The sequence below is a fragment of the Schistocerca piceifrons genome, chromosome 4 (genome assembly GCF_021461385.2).
Source record: "Schistocerca piceifrons isolate TAMUIC-IGC-003096 chromosome 4, iqSchPice1.1, whole genome shotgun sequence".
NCBI lineage: Eukaryota > Metazoa > Arthropoda > Insecta > Orthoptera > Acrididae > Schistocerca > Schistocerca piceifrons.
The window spans coordinates 290,038,952-290,057,885 of NC_060141.1; the positions used below are offsets into that span (position 1 = coordinate 290,038,952).

The 18,934-nt window shown below is 41.8% G+C and overlaps 1 protein-coding gene across 1 annotated transcript in view; it reads right to left on the reverse strand.

Moving 5' to 3' along the window:
- Positions 1-18,934, reverse strand: part of LOC124794654 — a 101,953-nt gene that overhangs the window by 60,803 nt on the left and 22,216 nt on the right. Inside the window, exon 2 of the mRNA XM_047258178.1 lies at positions 5,300-5,433. Coding sequence (XP_047114134.1) covers positions 5,300-5,383 — 84 coding nt within the window. The 5' untranslated portion in view covers positions 5,384-5,433. The remainder of the gene's footprint in view (positions 1-5,299; positions 5,434-18,934) is intronic.

An 18,934-nucleotide genomic window follows, 5' to 3' on the forward strand; every position in this document is an offset into this window, starting at 1 on the left:
GTATTCGAAACAAGAGCTTGCCAACATGGTGTTTAGTAACGGAAAGGCAAGTGGCAACGGGCGGCGGGCAGTAAGTTTGTATCAGGCGACCTATCCCCGGCGACAACAACCACAGCATTCAAAGTCTGCAACAATATTTCGCCATTTGTTTGAGAGAGGATCGTTTCAGAAAGCAGGAAATCAGGAAGTACGTACCCGAAATGTTCGGACATCAGACTTGGAGGGAAATTTGTTTAACACTGTGGAAGGTGACCGCTATGTCAGTACCAGGTATTTGGCCAGCCAGTAGAGAGTAAGCCAGACGACCATGTGGAACATTCTCCATGACAATTTTTACTACCCTTATCAGTTACAGCGTGTGCAGGGCTTACTGGCGACAGACTTTCTACATAAGGAGAAGTTTTTTCTTCACCAGGCAACCGCGATTCCAGGATTTGTGTCATCCATCCTATTCACAGATGAGGCATCCTTTACGAGGAGTGTTATCTTCAACTTTCATAAGAGTCATTTATGGGATAGTATGCAGAACTACATTGATACGGTGACAGAATCATTAGCAACGGTGCAGCCGCAATGTTTGGGCCGGGATAATTGGCCACCGTATTTTGGAACTAGTCTTCCTTTCACGTCGCCTAACAGGCCGGAACTATCGCCGTTTCTTGCGGCTGACTTTGCCTCCACTGCAGGAAGAAGTGAAGTTGATAATTCGAAGGGTTATGTGGCTGATCCACGATGATCCAGCCCAACCGTCAACGTTCGTCTCACTTGGTCAATGGATCGGACGAGTAGGCCATTTGCATTGCGTGCTCATTCACTGGATCTCGTGCGATTCCCAGTTATGGGTCCATCTCAAAAGTACCGCGCATGCAGAGCCCGTTCCAAACGTGGAAACACTGGAACAGCGGGACAGCGTATTCACACTGCCTTTGACACTGTTCAGATGCAGCCTGGCCGATGTGAATGTGCGAGACAGAACATGCTACGGCAGGTACACGCTTGCGCTGAACCACATGGAAACCATTTTCAACACGTACTGTAACTGTGGCTGCATGGGACAGCGCGTATTAGACATCAGGCTTTGTAGCAATGTATGATCGAACAAATCGTCCCTAGCATGGAAACCATGCATTTCCGGACATAGGTTCATTAGACATTTAGATACCTAACCTAATTTAAAACCTGATGTTCTCCGCATAATCGTAACTACTTTACCCACACAGCTGCCAAGGGCCACACTGTGGTAACTCGTTGGATTCGTACGATCCATGCCTGGTTTCCATAACGGAATTTAAATTGCCTCCTTCCAAGTTTTCCATAAACACCTCTCATAATTTACTACTTGATGTTATCTGCACAACTGCAATTGCACTACTAAGTGAACTGCGTCCGTCAGTATAGGCTAAACGTTTTGCGTCCATGCATCCACACTTCCAAACCTGGCCTGCTGCCCTGGCAGAACGTTAATGGATTGCACTTGACTCACATACTAGAAGGTAGTAACCAACTTAAAAACATACTACTCCCAACAGCTGTTATTATTAGTCTACAAATAAAGTAAATACTGCTGTAATGTTATTCAGTACACTTTCCTAAGTCACCAATAAAAATAATTGCATTGGTAACTGTTACACACTGCATATGCTAGTGGTCCGACTCCTACTTTATCCTTCACAGGAGTTACCAGTTGTATTTTTTTCTGGGTGTCTGAAGACTTATTTGATGTATAACTTTATTAAACGGTCAGTCTTCCCCATCATCAAATCACTAAAAAGGAATTAGTGGAGCATGGGCTTTATTATTTTATTTTTTATTGTTCATATACTTTTTAATTTTCGATGAAATTCTGCTGGCGGTTCCTTAAAATCGCGTGCAAAATGAGGCTGTGGTAGTAGTGAAACAGTAATTCCATCAAGGCATGGTACACTCTTTGTTTCGACTAGGCTGAATTGTCTTGAAGAGGAATAGACAGCTCTTAAAAGGGCAACCATAGGAGTTGGAAAGAAAAACATAGGTGCAAAGAAGATAATTGCAAAGAAATCATGGGTAACAGAAGAAATACTTCAGTCGATCGATGAAAGAAGGAAGTACAAAATTGTTCAGGGAAATTCATGAATACAGAAATACAACTCGCTGAGAAATGAAATAAACAGGATATACAGGAAAGCTAGGACGAAATGACAGCGTGAAAAATGGGAAGAAATCGAAAGAGAAATCATTTTCAGAAGGACTAGCTCAGCATATAGGAAAGCAAAACAACCTTCGGTCAAATTAAAAGTGAGGGTGATAAAATTACGAGTGCAACGGGGATTCCACAGTTAAATGTAGAGGAGAGAGCAGATAGATGGAACGAGTACATTTAAGACCTCTATGAGGGGGAAAATTTTTCACATATGACAGAAGAAGGACCGGGAGTCGATTTAGATGATATAGTGGATCCAGTATTAGAATTTAAAAGAGCTATTGAGGACTCAAGATCAAATAAGGCAAGAGGGGTAGAAAGCATTCCATCAGAATTTCTAAAATCATTGGGGGGGGGGGGGGGGAGTGGCAACATAACGACTATGCACGTTGGTATGTAGAATGAATGGGTGAGTCTGGCGATATACCATCTGACTTTCGGAAAAATATCATCCACACAATTCCTAAGACTGCAAGAACTGACAAGTGCTAGAATTGTCACACAATCTGCTTAACAGCTTATGAAGCCACGCTGCTGACAAGAGTGATACACAGAATAATGGAAAAGTAAACTGAAGCTTTAGGAAAGGTAAAGGCACCAGAGAGGCAATTCTGACGTTCCGGTTGGTAATGGAAGTAATACTAATGAAAGAAAGTTCATACGATTTTTCGACCTGGAAAAAGCGTTCGACAATGTCAAATCGTGCAAGAAGTTCGAAATTCTGAGTAAAATAGTGGTAAGCTATTGGGAGAGACGGGAAATATACTATATGTGCAAGAGCCTAGAGGGAATAAGAATAGTGGAGGACCAAGAACGAAGAGCTGTGATTGGAAAGGGTGTAAGACAGGGATGTGGTCTGTCGCCCCTACTCTTCAATCTGTACACCGAAGAAGCAATGATGGAAATTAAAGAATGGTTAAGGAGTGGGATTAAAATCCCAGGTGAATGGATATGAATGGTACGATTCTCTGTTGACATTGCTACCCTCAGTGAAAGCGGAGAAGAATTAGATGATCTGATAAATGGAGTAAATATTTTAATGAATACAGAATATGGATTGAGAGTAAATCGAAAAAAGATAAAAGTAATGAAAAGTAACACAAACTTAACATCAGGACTGATGACCACGAAGTCCATGAAGTGAAGGAATCCTACAACCTAGGCAGCAAAATAACTAGAGGCGGGTGGAGCGAGGAGGACATCAAAAGTAGACTTGCACTGGCAAAAATGGTATTCCAGGCCAAGAGAAGTCTATTAGTATCAAACGTAGGCCTTAATTTGAGGAAGAAATTTCTGAGAACGTACCGTTGGAGCACAACATTGTATGGTAGTGAAACATGGACTATAGCAGTAGTAAGTTCCTATGGGACCAAACTGCTGAGATTATCGGTCCATAGGCCTACACACTACTTAATCTAACTTAGACTAACTTAGGCTAAGGGCAACACACACACTCATGCCCGAGGGAGGACTTGAACCTCCTACGGGGGGAGCCGCGCAAACCGTGGCAAGGCGCCTTAGACCAAGCGGTTTGAATTGTGGGAAAACCGGAAGAGAAGAAAATCGAAGCATTTCAGAGGTGGTGCTGTAGACGAATGTTGAAAATTAGTGGTGGACTGATAAGGTGAGGAATGAGGAGGTTCTGGGTAGAATCGGGGAGGGTAGGAATATGTGGAAAACACTGACAAGGAGAAGGTCCATGATGACAGGACATATGTTAAGATATTAGGGAATGACTTCCGTGGTAATGGAGGGAGCTAGTAGAAGGCAAAAACTATAGACGAAGACATATATTGGAATACATCCAGCAAATAGCTGAGGATGCAAATAGCAAGTGCTACTATGAGATCATGAGGTTGGCGCAGGAGAAGAACTGGTGGCGGGCCATATCAAACGAGTGGGAAGGCTGATGACTCAAAGAAAAGAAAAAGAGGAAAGGGCCAAAAGATATGGCCACGAACGAAGGTGGGGCACTGCAGGCGATGTCGTGCTGTTAGCAAAGGAGCTTGCGTGGTTCTTGTGCTGTCACAGCCCGTTAAGGCCAAGTTTAGCCGCACTGTCTTAATGGTTACGTTTTATGTAAGTCCCACGTTGATTTCTGCGGTTATTTTATGCAGTGTTGTTTGTCTGTTAGCATTGACAACTCTGCACAGAGGACCTTGCTCTCGGTTGTTAAGTGGAGGCCGTCGGCTGCTGCGTTGTTCATGATAAGAGGTAATACCCGAAATTTGGTATTCTCGGCACATTCTTCGCACTCGGATGTCAGAATATTGAATTCCCTAACACATGCATGTAGCTCCAACAACCATTCTGCGTTTGCAGTCTGTTAGTTCCCGTCGTGCGGCAATAATCGCCTCGAAAACCTTTTCACATGAATCACCTGATTACAAATCACAGCTCCGTGAATGCACTGGCCTTTTATACCTCGTGTACGCGATACTGTAACCAAGTGCTTATGTGCATATCGCTATCCCATGATTTTTATCACCTCGTTGTATATTTTGAACGCGTCTCCGCACGATGTCAAAATTACTGACGCCGGGAAATTCCGTTTGTGGTTTATAGTGGTATTCTTCCTACATATCACGAATTTCCTTTGAAGATATTATAGTGCGGTCTTTGACTGCCTTTGACAATGTGCTCACTCTACCTGCTGAGAGCATATTTGAGAGGCAAACCAATTGCCGTAGTAGTTGTTCGTTCAAAACTATTGGATAGAACGGAAGCTTGGTATTCAAAAGAAGCTTTGGAGGCGCGGCAATGAAACAGTAGTATTTCGTGGAATATGATGGTCAGGAAAGGTAACATTTGGAGTTTGAACTGTTTGGAACGTCTTGCTGTAGAAACGAGGAACATAATAAAAGGACAAATAATATTACATATAGTTTTCACTTATCATTTCCATTACTAATTCTCATAAGTATCGTCATGCATATGCTGTGAACATGCAGCATAGCGCAGTAACTCAATTTTCAAGAAGAACTACTATTTTCCACATTCAATTTATAATGATATTCTAAAACGAAGATATACTGTAAGATTTGACCAACCGTAGACAGCGCTCTCTCTGCAGAGAGTACTCTGTGTTTAAGAATAAGCTTGTAGAATGGAACTGTGTACCGGTAATTCGGCGTTTGCCAAAACCATTGCAACCATCAGCGTAAGAGAAGCTGTCACAGATATTGTGCACCATTTGGACGACATCTTCTGTCGCTGTGGAGGTCCAGCCGTCTGGTCCAGTATGAGTAACAGTCCTGGAACACAAGAAATATCAGTGACAAAACTGCTTGCTAATGATGATTAAAATTTTCAGAACAAGGAAACTATGAGGGCTGCCCTCTGAAAACTTCGTATCATACAGTAATCACATTGAGTCCTGGTACAGTGGTTTAATTGGTCACGGAGGTATTCTTCAACCTTATTCAGTTGAACTACAGCTTTATTCATAACGACCTCGCTGTTGCTGAGACGTTAAAGTATAACTCCCCTTCATTTTCATTCCGTTTAGGGATCACTAAAGATGGAGGATTAGCTCATCTTGGACGAGGTTAGGGAAGGAAATGCCCCTTGTCTTTGGTGAATAAACAGTTATGACATTCACTTTAAGTGACAGACAGGTAATCTTTCTCCTTCCTACTGCGAATGCTGTGTCTCACAACTGCGCGTCTTCGCCTAGGATTGGCACTGCAGTCTTATTCGAAACACACCTGAGGAATGTCAACATTGGTGAAGTGCAATAAACAATTTAAGCGACACCGTAACTGATCTGTGGGAGAAGTTTGCAATTTTGTACACGAAGGCGCACTAAGAACTCGACTACATATAGATTAGATAATGTCATTGCGTTTTTTGTTATCAATCATGTCACATGACATTCTAGACAAAACGTGTTCTGGGTATGCCATTCCACTGTAGTACTAACATTCGAGAGCTGACGTTATTCTTTCTGCAGATGACTGCGTCTAAGACGACCAACATTACTATTGTCTGGTTGAACACTGTTAGAAAACGATGGCAGTAGTTGTGATTGTCCACGAAATGATTTCTGTTGGAACGTTTTTATCCTTGTCTTTCCCCAACCATTTACTGGCGCAATAAAAAAACTTACAAGAGGACACCAGGATCCCGTACTGTGTGTATTCAGGAGGATGAAAATGATATATTGATATTTATTCGTAAAACAATTTGAGCACCATTTCTAGAATATTAATTTTCATTTTACCTTTCTTCTTACAACCTCTGTGGTGTTACACCCGTAGTTAACTTGGATATTTAGTCTAGTAAGTTTTGGATGTTCAGACTGATCATTAGGAGGCCATACATGACTTATTCATGAGAGGTACTGAACACCAAAAATACTGTAGACATTTTCATCTTTGGTTGCCCTAAATACGACGTAAAACATATAAAAAAGTAAACCAGCATGATTTATGTTGGAACGTTTTTGTTCTTTTCTTGCTCCAAACACTTACTGGAGCAATAAAAATTTTCAAGGGAAATAACAGGATACCCGTACTGGGTCTTCTCAGGAGGATGACGTCATCAGGAAAAACAAACTGAACGTTGTACCAGTCTGACCGTGGAACGTTACATCCTTTAATCTGGCAAGTGGTATAATGTATCATGTTTCTCTTCATGAGTTTCCGTCAACCAGAATTATTAGTGATGGCGCGGCAGTGATCTTTCGCGCACCGCCAACTTGTTCACATTGTTATTATCTTTGATTCTCATTGATTATAATGAATAAAGATGAAATTTATTCCGGGGTCTGTAAAAACCATCGAACAACCAAGTGCGAAAAACACTGAAGCGCCAAAGAAAATGGTGTAGGCATGCGTATTCAAGTACAGAGATGTGTAAACAGCCAGAATACGGCGCTGCGTTCGGCAACGCCAATATAAGACAAGTGACTGGCGCAGTTTTTAGATTGGTTACTGCTGCTGCAATGGCAGCTTATCAGGATTTAAGTAAGTTTGAACGTGTTGTTATAATCGGTACACGAGCGATGGCACACAGCACCTCCGAGGTAGCGATAGAGTGGGGATTTTCCACTACAACAATTTCGCGAGTGTATCGTGAATATGAGGAATCCGGTAAAACATCAAATCTCCGACATTGCTGCGGCCGGAAGAAGATCCTGCAAGAACGGGATCAACGGTGATTGAAGATAATCGTTCATCGTGACAGAAGTCCAAGCTTTCCGCAAATTGCTGCAGGTTTAAATGCTGGGCCGTGAAAAAGTGTCAGCGTGAGATCCATTCAACGAAACATTATTTACCGGACTTTCGGAGCCGAAAGCTCAGTCATGTTGATGACTGCACGACACAAAGCTTTACGCTTCGCCTGGGCCCGCCAACACCGACGTTGGACTGTTGATGACTGGAAACATGTTGCTCCGTCGGACGAGTCTCATTTCAAATTGCATCGAGCGGATGGACATGTACGGTATGGAGACAACCTCATGAACCCACGGACCCTGCATGTCGGCAGGGGACTTTTCAAGTTGGTGGAGGCTCCTTAATGGCGTGGGGCGTGGCAGTTGGAGTAATATGAGACCCCTGATTCGTCTAGATACGACTGTGATGACTAGGGCCCAGATTTTAATGACAAGTCATTTTTTTTCTGAACCATAGGGTGAATTTTAGAACAATTTATACACAAATCTAGGCATTTTAGTGTCGAAAAATGTATTTTGATTGCCCATATAAAGTTATATTTCAACAACTTTTAGTAATAGGTCATATTGCGGCTAATTTTTAATGTAATAGGTCATATTTTCGTCGACTTTTGCCAAAAATTCATATACTGTTTTTCTCGTATCTTACGGGACACACGAATACGAAAATGAATATTTTGCTCACGAGACAATATTTAACATGCTATTATGAAAGATAAACAGATAAATTAGTACACAGCTTTATTTCTCAGGACTGTAGCAGAAAATCGGAGTACCACAACAGTCGTTTCGTGAACATAAAACATTGTTGCGCAGAGTCGACAATACGATCTCAGAGCCAACAAAGGCAGCTTCTGCCGTAATAATCATCGCAGTCGCACAGGTGTTCCCAGTAACCAGTTTGAATACAGCCGTTACCTTGTTCAACATGCCTAAGGCGAAGTGCTCCGACAGCGTGAAGTTGCGAGGATATGTTCGAGAATTTGGAGATCATTTCTTTAGTACTGATGGGAAAATATTATTTTGTTAACAGTGTGAAGTTAAAAGTTAGTGCAGAAAAGCGCATTAATGTGCAACAACACCGTAATACCGCTAAACACAGCAGCTGTGTGAAACGAAGTGCTGAAAATAACAGCACGCAAACGCTGTTGTTTGAACAGACAGGTCAATCGTCAACCGTGCAATCATTCTGCAAGGATATGTGAGAAATAATGGTGTCCGGCAAGATCCCATTGGAAAAGCTGAAGAATCCACGCTTCAGACGGTTCTTAGAGAAGTACACAACACATCCAGTTCCAGATGAATCTACACTGAGAAAGAACTATTTATCCGTATGCTACAATGATGTGCTCAACAAAATACGAATTACTATTGCTGAGCAAAAGATATGGCTGCCGATGGATGAAACTACAGATATTAGTGGGCGATATATTGCAAATGTTGTTGTTGGTGTTCTAAAAGTTGATGGCCCTGGAGATACGTTCCTACTAACGTATGAAGCTCTCGATAGAGTAAACAATTCGACGATTGCTATTTTGTTTGACAACTCTCTGAAGCTACTGTGGCCAGATGGTGTGAAAAGAGACAACGTTTTGCTGCTTGTAACAGATGGTGCTTCATATATTGCTAAAGCAGCCAAAGGGCTTCAGATTCTCTACCCCAGTATGGTGTACGCCACTTGCCTTGCACATGCGTTGCACAGAGTTGCCAAAGAGGTGCTATAAAATTACCCTGACGTGGACAAATTAATTTCCTGCGGCAAGAAAATCTATGTGAAAGCTCCGCTACGGGTGCAGAAATACAAGGAACAAGCACCTTCAACGCCCCTCCCACCTAAACCTGTTCTTACACGATGGAGTTCTTTGCTTAATACTGCTTAGTGTTACTGCACCAACTACACCCAAATAAAGACAATCTTCTGTGAGCTTGACAGCGATGAATCAAGTGCTATCAAAACTGTGAAAGATGTTTTTACAGATACATTGTCTAGAAACTCGGCTTACATGAACGCCAATTTTTCTGTGATATCAAATGCCTCAAACGACTGGAAGCTGTTGGTACTCAGCTATGTGAGGCCCTGAGCATTGTGCAACGTGTGCAGAGTGAGTTGGGTCGAGCTCGTGGTCATGTGGCTGACAAAGTGAAAACCAAATTGGAAAGTGTTCTCCAACGGAATCCTGGATATTCTACACTGTGCAAAATTAGCAATCAGAGAATGCCGCAACATTTGAAGATACTGAAACAAAGATGAACTCCAGTCACCTGGCTGCCTTCAAATACGAAGCAGTGACGTCTTTTGTAGTGGAGAGGAGCTTTCCCAGGTACAAAACTATCCTCAGCGACAACCGCAGATCTTTCACATTGGAAAACCTGAAAATGCACCTTGTCATCCAGTGCAACTTTGCACATACTGAAGATTGACATACGGCGTTAAATAATGTGAAACTTTGAATACTATGTAGAAATAAAAACATTGTTTTACTGTTTCGATGGATGATCTTTTCACTGTACTTTGTGTTTAGAAAAAAAAACATTCAGTCATTAAAAAAATAGGTGAAAATTAACCACAAACCCTACAGAAAGAAAGAACTATACTAACAATATTTTGGGAAGTGAATTTTGTAATGCTTGAAATAAACTTCTTTAAAGTCATATTTTATTTTTAAGGTCATACTTATGTAAGTTTTAAGTCATAAATGCTTGCATATTTCACTGTTTTTTAGGTAATTAAAATCCAGGCCCTAGTGATGACAAGTGATATGTACGTAAGCACCCTGTCTGATCACCTGAATCCATTCATTGTGCATTCCGACGGCCTTGGGCAATTACAGCAGGACAAAGTGACACCATACAAGTCCAGAACTGCTACAGAGTGGCTCCAGGAACACTCTTCTGAGTTCAAACACTTCCACTGGCAACCAAACTACCCGGGCATGAAATTTATTGAGCATATCAGGGATGTCTTGCAACGTGCTGTTCAGAGGAGATGTCCACCTCCTCGTACACTTACGGATTTATGGCCAGGCCTGCAGGATTCATGATGTCAGTTCCCTTTAGCACTACTTCAGACATTAGTCGAGTCCGTCCCACGTCGTGTTGCGGCACTTTTGCGTGCTCGCTGGGGCCCTACATGATGTTAGGCAGGTGTGCCAGTTTCTTTGGCTCTTCAGTGTATATTCTGGCTTGAGTATGTCATTTGCAAACTATAATTAACTGTGTGATATTTGATTCAAGAGTAATAAATGTCTCGCTTGACAAACATGGCGAGGCTTACAATAACTTTGAAGTATCATATTATAATTAACAACTGAGAATAAGTTGGATTTACAATCTTGTCATGATGTCTTTGTGTGACATACTAGCAGTTAATGACAAGCACTAGAACCTGACTTCGGTGACGAGCAGCTTCTACTAGTTTCGACAAATTACGCCGATGGTAAATGTCTAATTGGCGCAATTTGGACATGGCACAGCTATTTAACCAGCCAACAAGTCTGATTTTAAAGGTACATTCCGACATAATTACTTGAAGTTGACTATAACAACGAAGACAAACAAACAACCCAAAAATATTATTAGGTTGGAAAATTATAGTACGTTAGACAATTTAAAACGAGAAATGAGTACATTGAACGTAGACATAATGGGCACTAGTAAAGTGTTGTGACTAAAAGAACGGGACTTTTGTTCAGGTGTGTAAAGGGTTGTGAACACAAAATCAAATATGAGTTATGTAGGGGTAGGTTTAACAATGAATAAGGAAACTGGAATGAAGACGAGCTATTAGGAACAGCGTAGGGAACGTATTATTGTAGACGAGGTAGATCCAAAGCTAACAATCAAAACAGTAGTGCCTGTTCATATGCTGTGTAGACGAAGAACGGCTGTAAGAACGCTAGATGAGAAAATATGAAATTTAACTGAGATAGGGGATTGAAATTCGATAGCAGAAAAAGGAAGAGAAGGAAAATCAGTAGAAGAACATAGACTGTGAGAAGGGAATGAAAGGGGAAGGCGCATCGTAATTATTTTGCACAAAGCACAATCTTGATTAGTGCTATAACTTGGTTTAAGAATCATGATAGAAGGTTGTACACATGGAACATGTTGAGACACTGAAAAGTTGAAGACAGATTATATAATGGTAAGATGCAGAATTCGAAACCCTATTTTAAACTGCAACACATTTCCAGGGGTGATGTATTACCTGACCACACCTTTTTCGCTGATAAAAACTGAACACATTGCACATAGGTGATAAATTAAGGAGATGGGACCTGCGAAAGCACTACAGTTTGTTTAAAGTTTCGAAGGGAGCATTAGACAATGATTGAAAGAAACAGGGGAAAGAAACAAAACTGAAGGTGAATGGAGAGCTTTGAGAGATGGAATATTTAAGACAGCAGAGAAACAACTGAGAAAAGAGACAAGGCTCAGTAGAAATCCATTGGTGCCATATGAGATATTCTATTCAGTGGACTAAAGGAGAAGTTATATAGGGGACGCACGAGTCCTTACTACGCAAAAATACTTTTGTCATCCCAAAGTCTATAGTACTTATGCTCAGGTGCCACCTGAATGTACAGTATATGTTCTGACATAGATATGCATATCTTTCAACAACAAGTTGATGGATGACAGTATCGATAATGTGCAATACGAAAAATTTTCTACAACACAACCTCTTAAGTAGGATTGTATCCTAGTATCTCGTCAATGGCGAGACTGTTTGAAGGAAAGATAGATTTGGACAGCAGAAATAGCGAAGGGGAAAACGGCAGTCTTCCCTTCAATAAAACCAAAACACGTATGACAGGACGTCGTATTGAACTCCAAGACAATGCGATTTGAGTGCTTTACGTAGTGGTTCAGCTCATCTGTGAAGAAGCCTTGCTGCATCACCTGAGGCAAAATTCACCTACACTTTAGATCAGCATTTTGTCAATGAGTACTCAATCCAAATGCCACATGGAAAATTCGTCACCATTATAAGTGCCTCTGACAGCGGCACTGTTATCTGCGAAGCTGCAAATGAGAGGAATGACGGCAACATCAAGTCTGTCCATTGTGGGATGCTCAGCTATGGGCAATAATACGACTGACACAATCAACGTAGCCGATGCTATGTAAATTATAAAATTTAATACATATGAGTACGTACCTGGGAAACAAAATAGATGCGTTCATCAGTGCATGACCCTGTCTGGGTATGTCACTTGCCGTAAGCATTGATTTGGGTTCTGCATTAATGATCAATAGAACTGGTGGTCTCTGCATAGAGGCGATATCCACTGTTACTCACCCGGCGCCGCGACATGGACACTGCCTTTCACTCCACAAGAGTGAAGCCGCTCGATGGTTACACAGGCCAACGAAATTGTTTTTTGAAAAACGTTTTTTACTTTGATAGCCGACCTTTATAGATTTTTATGAGCTGAATGCAAATATAGCCTTAGTTTTTTTGTATTCACCCACATTTTTCGAGCAAAATGCTTTTTATAATATTGTATAAAGATCCTATGCTATATGGTAAACGGGGTAAATTAATGAAACGCTTCGTTACAACATAACCATGGTTTCTATTCACAGTAAGCTACCTAAAACAATGCTGTGTATTAATAGAGATTTCACTTGTCAGCTGGAATTGGGTTGTATTTTCTTTCTCTTTTTTCTTTGAAGCTTCTTGTGTAGCTTTTTCTACGATGAGTCGCTTGCTGAACTTCTCGGTGAAGTGACTAACAATAGTCCTCCATCATGTTGGTTTTCCGGCGGCCTTGGTAGCGTTTTTCCATCAATTTAATGTCCTGGCGGAAACACTCTCCTTGCTCCCCACTAGCATTTCCCATATTGTCCGGGAAGTAATCAAGTGACAGTTCAAAAAGTGAACTTCCAGACTCATTAAACATCCTAAAGTTTTAAATTTCTTTAACATTATAGCTATAATAGAAACATATTCTGGGTCTTTTTAATGTCCTAAGGACCTGTAAGGACTTGACTGATTGATGCCCATGCTTCTTTCTCATTTGAGGTCATTGTGGCTTCAAAGTTAACATCAAACATCAATTTTCTAATGTGAGGTCCGACAAAGACGCCTTCTTTTAGTTTAGCTTCTGAAAGATGTGGAAACTTTTGTCAAAGATAATTAAAACATGTTCCATCTTGGTGAAGCTTTTACAAACTGTTTCATGTAGAGGTGGTAGGAGTACGTTTTTTGGGCCTACTAAGTTTTTGCGTTGAGTGTTCTTTTCACCAGGTGTTAAAGACTCCCTCACAGGCCAGTTCTTTCTGCACCAGTGTTGATCCCTAACCGTAGTGTCCCATTCACACAAGAAACATGGAAATTTGGTAAAGCCACCTTGCTGACCAAGGAGCATGCATGTTACTTTTAGATCGCCACATATCATCCAACCATGAGCAGAATAGCCTATTTTATTTAGCACTATTTCTAGGTTTTCATAGCTTTCTCTCATGTATACAGAACGTCCAACAGGTACAGATGCATATATTTTACCATTGTGTTCTGGATGTTCTGGATGAATAAATAAATAGCCTCCAGTCTTCCTTTTGTATTCAATACCAAACTCATTCATCAGACTGGGAATGTCTGAGCAGTACACTAAATCACATTCTTGTTGAAAAAATTTGGAAAATTGCTGTTCTCTCTTTCTATACATGTATATGTTGGTTCCATCTGCCAATAAGTTCTTTTCTTTTAATCTAGGGCAAGCAATTCAGCTTTTACTTTCGTTAAGCCCAGATACTTAACCAAATCGTTAAGCTCGGTCTGAGTAAACAATTTGGGCTCTTGACTTTCTGTATTACAATGGAATTCATCATCATCTGGTTCGTCTAAATCACGTTGTACATCAGAAAATACTTCTTCCGGAATAGAATTTAAATCATCTGGTGGTTCAGGAAGCGACAAATCTACGACATGCTCTACTGGTCGGATGGCGGACGGGAGGATAGGATAGCTTATTACCTTCTTGCTTTTCGAATTATGACCAGTAATATCAACACTGCAAAAGTAGCAGCCATCAGAATGATTTCTTGGCTCCCTCCATATCATAGGAACAGCAAATATAATGGCTTTTTTCTCCTTTTTGGACCTACCTTATGCGGCGCCCAAGATTTATCGTTATCACCAAGTTTAGATCCAAAGTGTGATAGATAAACTTTTTCACAGTCTGTAATGTTTATTTGGTGTTTTTAATCACAAATTCGCCACAAATATAACAAAAACCGTCAGCAGAGTTTTTACAATCACGATTAGACATTTTACTGAGCACATGTACAGGAAACAAGAAAGTGAGGTTAGGTTGATAGTACACAAAACACCATCTGTTAACACAAAAATATATTCGACCTTTTTTTGGCAGCAAACGTTTTTCAGCAGTGCTACCAACGTCATCTACTTTCATTACACCTCCTTTTTAAATTATTTTAACTACACAAATGCTGTTAAATTCTTTAAAAATTCGCTTAGTTTAATAAATTTAACTAAAATGTGAAGAAATGGTGGATAATACAGTGTTTGGATTTCCCACACTAAAAAACATAAGAATAAGATATTTTCAGCAAAAAAGTTTTTCCATCGTTGGCCTGTGTTATCCAATAAATGCTCAGGTCTTTAGCAACAGCATTCGAAAAATGTGCAATCCATAGCACAGGGTTCTCATAAGAGAAACGATTTTACGTGATTTTGATTAATCTGCAAAATAATGGTGCTAATTATGTCACAACAAGTGTAACTCACTGCTTCGTCGTACCTATTAATTCACAGCTTTGCAAGAACATTTTACCCTTACCTACTGCACCTTAAATATGTAGATGGCAAAAATGATTAACGCTATGCTTCAAAGATGAATTATTCCTCGCATGTCCGTCTGTTTACATTAAACGATACATGTGAGTCACATGAAAGCGAGGCAGGTGGTAAAAAAGTAAGTTAATAGTTTATTATTTCAAAATAAATCGCCACAACTGAGACAAGGCGATCAGTGCCTTCATGGAAAAATGTTTGTGGTTGCCTAAGGAACCATGATAGTACCCAGGCGTGCACTCTTCGTCCGAAGCAAATCGACGACCACGAATGTATTTCTTCAGGGCTCCAAAACCATATAAATCGCATGGGGAGAGACCGGACTGCAGGGAGGATGCGTAAGAGCTCCCCAGGGACACTTTGCACCACAGGCGATTGATTAAACTTGGCAACAAGCGGGCTCGCCCACAAGTTGGAAAGTTGTTTCGAGTATCATGTACACGTTTTGCTTAGAAGCTAAGCGATTTACACAGTCTTGGAGCCTTGAAAAAAGGTATTCTTGCCCGTCGATTTGCTTTGGAGGAACAGGTGCAGGTGAAGGTACAATCACGGTTACATTGGCAACCGAAAACATTTTTTGATGAAGGCACTGGCCGTCTTGTCTCACAGTGGGATAAATGTACACAAAAAAAAAATCATCATCCCAGTTCCCAGAACTCCTGAAGATAATCGCTGACTACGCATGTTGTACCAAAGATACAGTCCCTTTGACTGTTCAGAGATGTCACTAAACCAGCCCAAAGGTGTAACAACCATCCACGAGCAGCGCCTGTTAGACGGTGGGGGGGGGGGGGGGCGGGGGGGGGTCCAACAACCGATCAGTTCCACTCATTCCACCAGGAAGGAGGTATACGGCTCGTGTTGTCTACAGATCAACAATGCCTAGACGGTCAAAACCGCGGTTCGATCGTGTCCGCATTGTTACTTTGTTCCAAGAAGGGCTCTCAACAAGACAACTGTCTAGGCGTCTCGGAGTGACCCAAAGCGATGTTGTTCATACATCGAGGAGATATAGAGAGACAGGAACTGTCGGTGACATGCCTCGCTCAGGCCGCCCAAGGGCTACTAATGCTGTGAATCAGCGCTACCTACGGATTCTTGCTCGGAGGAACCCTGCATGATGCGCTACTTCATTCCCGACGTCCATCGCGAGGTCCATCTTTGCAACCACGACACCATGCAGTACGGTACAGATGGGCCCAACACGCCAAATGGACCGCTCACGATTGGGGTCAGTTCTCTTTACCGATGAGTGTCGCATATACCTTCAACAACTCAGTCGTTGGAGACGTGTTTGGAGGCAACCCAGTCAGGCTGAATACCTTAGACACACTGTCCAGCGAGTGCAGCAAGGTGGAGGTTCCCTGGTGTTTTGGGGTGGAATCATGCGGGGCCGACGTACGCCGCTGGTGGTCATGGAAGGCACCATAACGGCTGTACGATGCGTGATTGCCATCACCCAACCGATAGTGCAACCATATCGGCAGCAAACTGGCGAAGCATTCGTCTTCACGGACGACAATTAGCGCCCCCATCATGCACGTCTTGCGAATGACTTCCTTCAGGATAACGACATGGCTCGACTAGAGTGGCCAGCATGTACTCCAGACATGATCCCTATCGAACATGTCTGGAGTGGATTGAAAAGGGTTGTTTATGGACGCCGTGACGTACGAACCTCTGTGAGGAATCTACGCGCCTAATCGCCGTTGAAGAGTGTGATAATCTGGACGAACAGTGCCATGATGAACTTGTGGACAGTATTCCACGACGAGTACAGGTGTGCATCAACGCAAGAGGACGTGCTACTGGGTGTTTTCAGGTACCGGTGAGTACAGCAATCTGGATCACCACCTCTGAAGGTCTCGCTGTATGGTGGTACTACACGCCATCTGTGGTATTCATGAGCAATATAAAGGGCGGAAATAATGTTTTATGTTGAGCTCTATCCAAATTTTCTGTACACGCGACGGAACTCTCGGAATCGAAGTGATGCAAAACTTCTTTTGATGTGTGTATTAACAGTTAATGGAGATTACGTTTGAAATATTAAACAGATTTACGTTTGTCTCATTTTCCTTTTACTGCTCCTTGTAGCTATAATTTGCAGTACCGTGTGGGAAAGGGGAGATTATGCCCATTCAGTGCGTCTACCTTCCACACATGCAGATGCACACAAACAGACATACACACACACACACACACACACACACACACACACACACACACACACACACATACACACAGACAGTATTATCAGCAGCTGATGGAGGTTGAAAGGGGCTCTTTGTTGGTCTTCAATTGGCCGGCTGGTCAAATAGCGCAATATTCAGCTTTGAGAACTCTTGGGAACTTGAGGGCAAGTATATTCGTCATCAATGTGTTGGCGGTCTACGTCTGACCGCCACAAGGTGGGATCGCCATATTGTGCACTGACGGTATCCAACCTCTTCGCATCTGCCCCTACAAACTGATAACAAGTAAAGCACTCGCTATAACAATTTGTGTTATTTCGCACCACTGGTCTGCGACCAGCAGCAGCCAGACTAGGTAACTGCCATTCCATGTGTAGGGTGCCACTGAATCCGCAACACAGAGAGTTGCGTTCGAAGTGGTGCTGTGATGGGAAGGATGTGATGAATCGTGAATCTGCAGCACCCCCGATGACCGTCGCCAGTGGGCAAGGTGACGACATGGAGAGGGCTCCAATTCTTTCTATGTCTTGGGGAGGCACAGCAGTGTTAATCCTGGTGTCACGATGTGGTGAGCCATCGACTATGATTTCAGGTCACGGCTGATGGAGACTGAGGGAACTCTGACCATACAACGACGTACCACGGACATGCGCCCTCGTGTGTTACCTCGCATAAGACAGTATCGTGGTGTTATTTTTCTACCCGACCATGCTCATCTACACAGGAGGCATGTCTTTATGACATTTCTGCATGACTGAGATTTGTAGATTATCCATGTAGATGTAGACGTAGATGGTGAGGTACTCTCGTGGCCAGAAAGATCATCAGGTTTGTCCGAGATGGACCTGTCATCTATTGTCGACTGCAGTAGTGTCGTAGTTATGGCAATATACCTGTATGCCAGATGATCGAATATCAGATACTAGTCCAACTTTAGCTCCTCTGCTCCTGGCTCCAGTCATTGCGTAGCTGAACTACACATTCGTCTCTAATTGCCTAATATATGCGAAATTTTCTCCTACCAGATAATTCTTCTTAGTGATAACTGCTTAACTTTCAGAACTATCCCAATTATGCACGGCGTTCACCACGCTACAAACAGTGGAAACTGAATCTCTGCTGCAAATCGCAAGAATACAAACGAAACAGAAGTTAGCTTAAGAAAATTCGACTTGTGTGAATTTTAGGAACCATCAAAACACGATTATTTCTGTTTACTTCATTGCGGGTACTTCGTGAAATGTAACTACATGAAGATACACTTTTTTACAATTAGTTCCCTAATTATTCATTTTGTGACCTTGGTTAATATCCCACTGTCTAGAATAATTGGCAAATAAGTTGTGCATAATGGCACTTATGGAAAGAAATTTAGAATCATCAAAAAAATTTGCTCGTACTACCAAGTACACAAAATAATAATCACAATCACAGAAGACTAAAATCAAAACAACAGACAAATCGGTTATTTGTGAAAGATAAAATTAGATTCGGCAATCAGGTTTCGCAGTAGCAAGCTTTGGACAATCTGCTTTACAGTAATTGTTCAAGATGGACGTTGT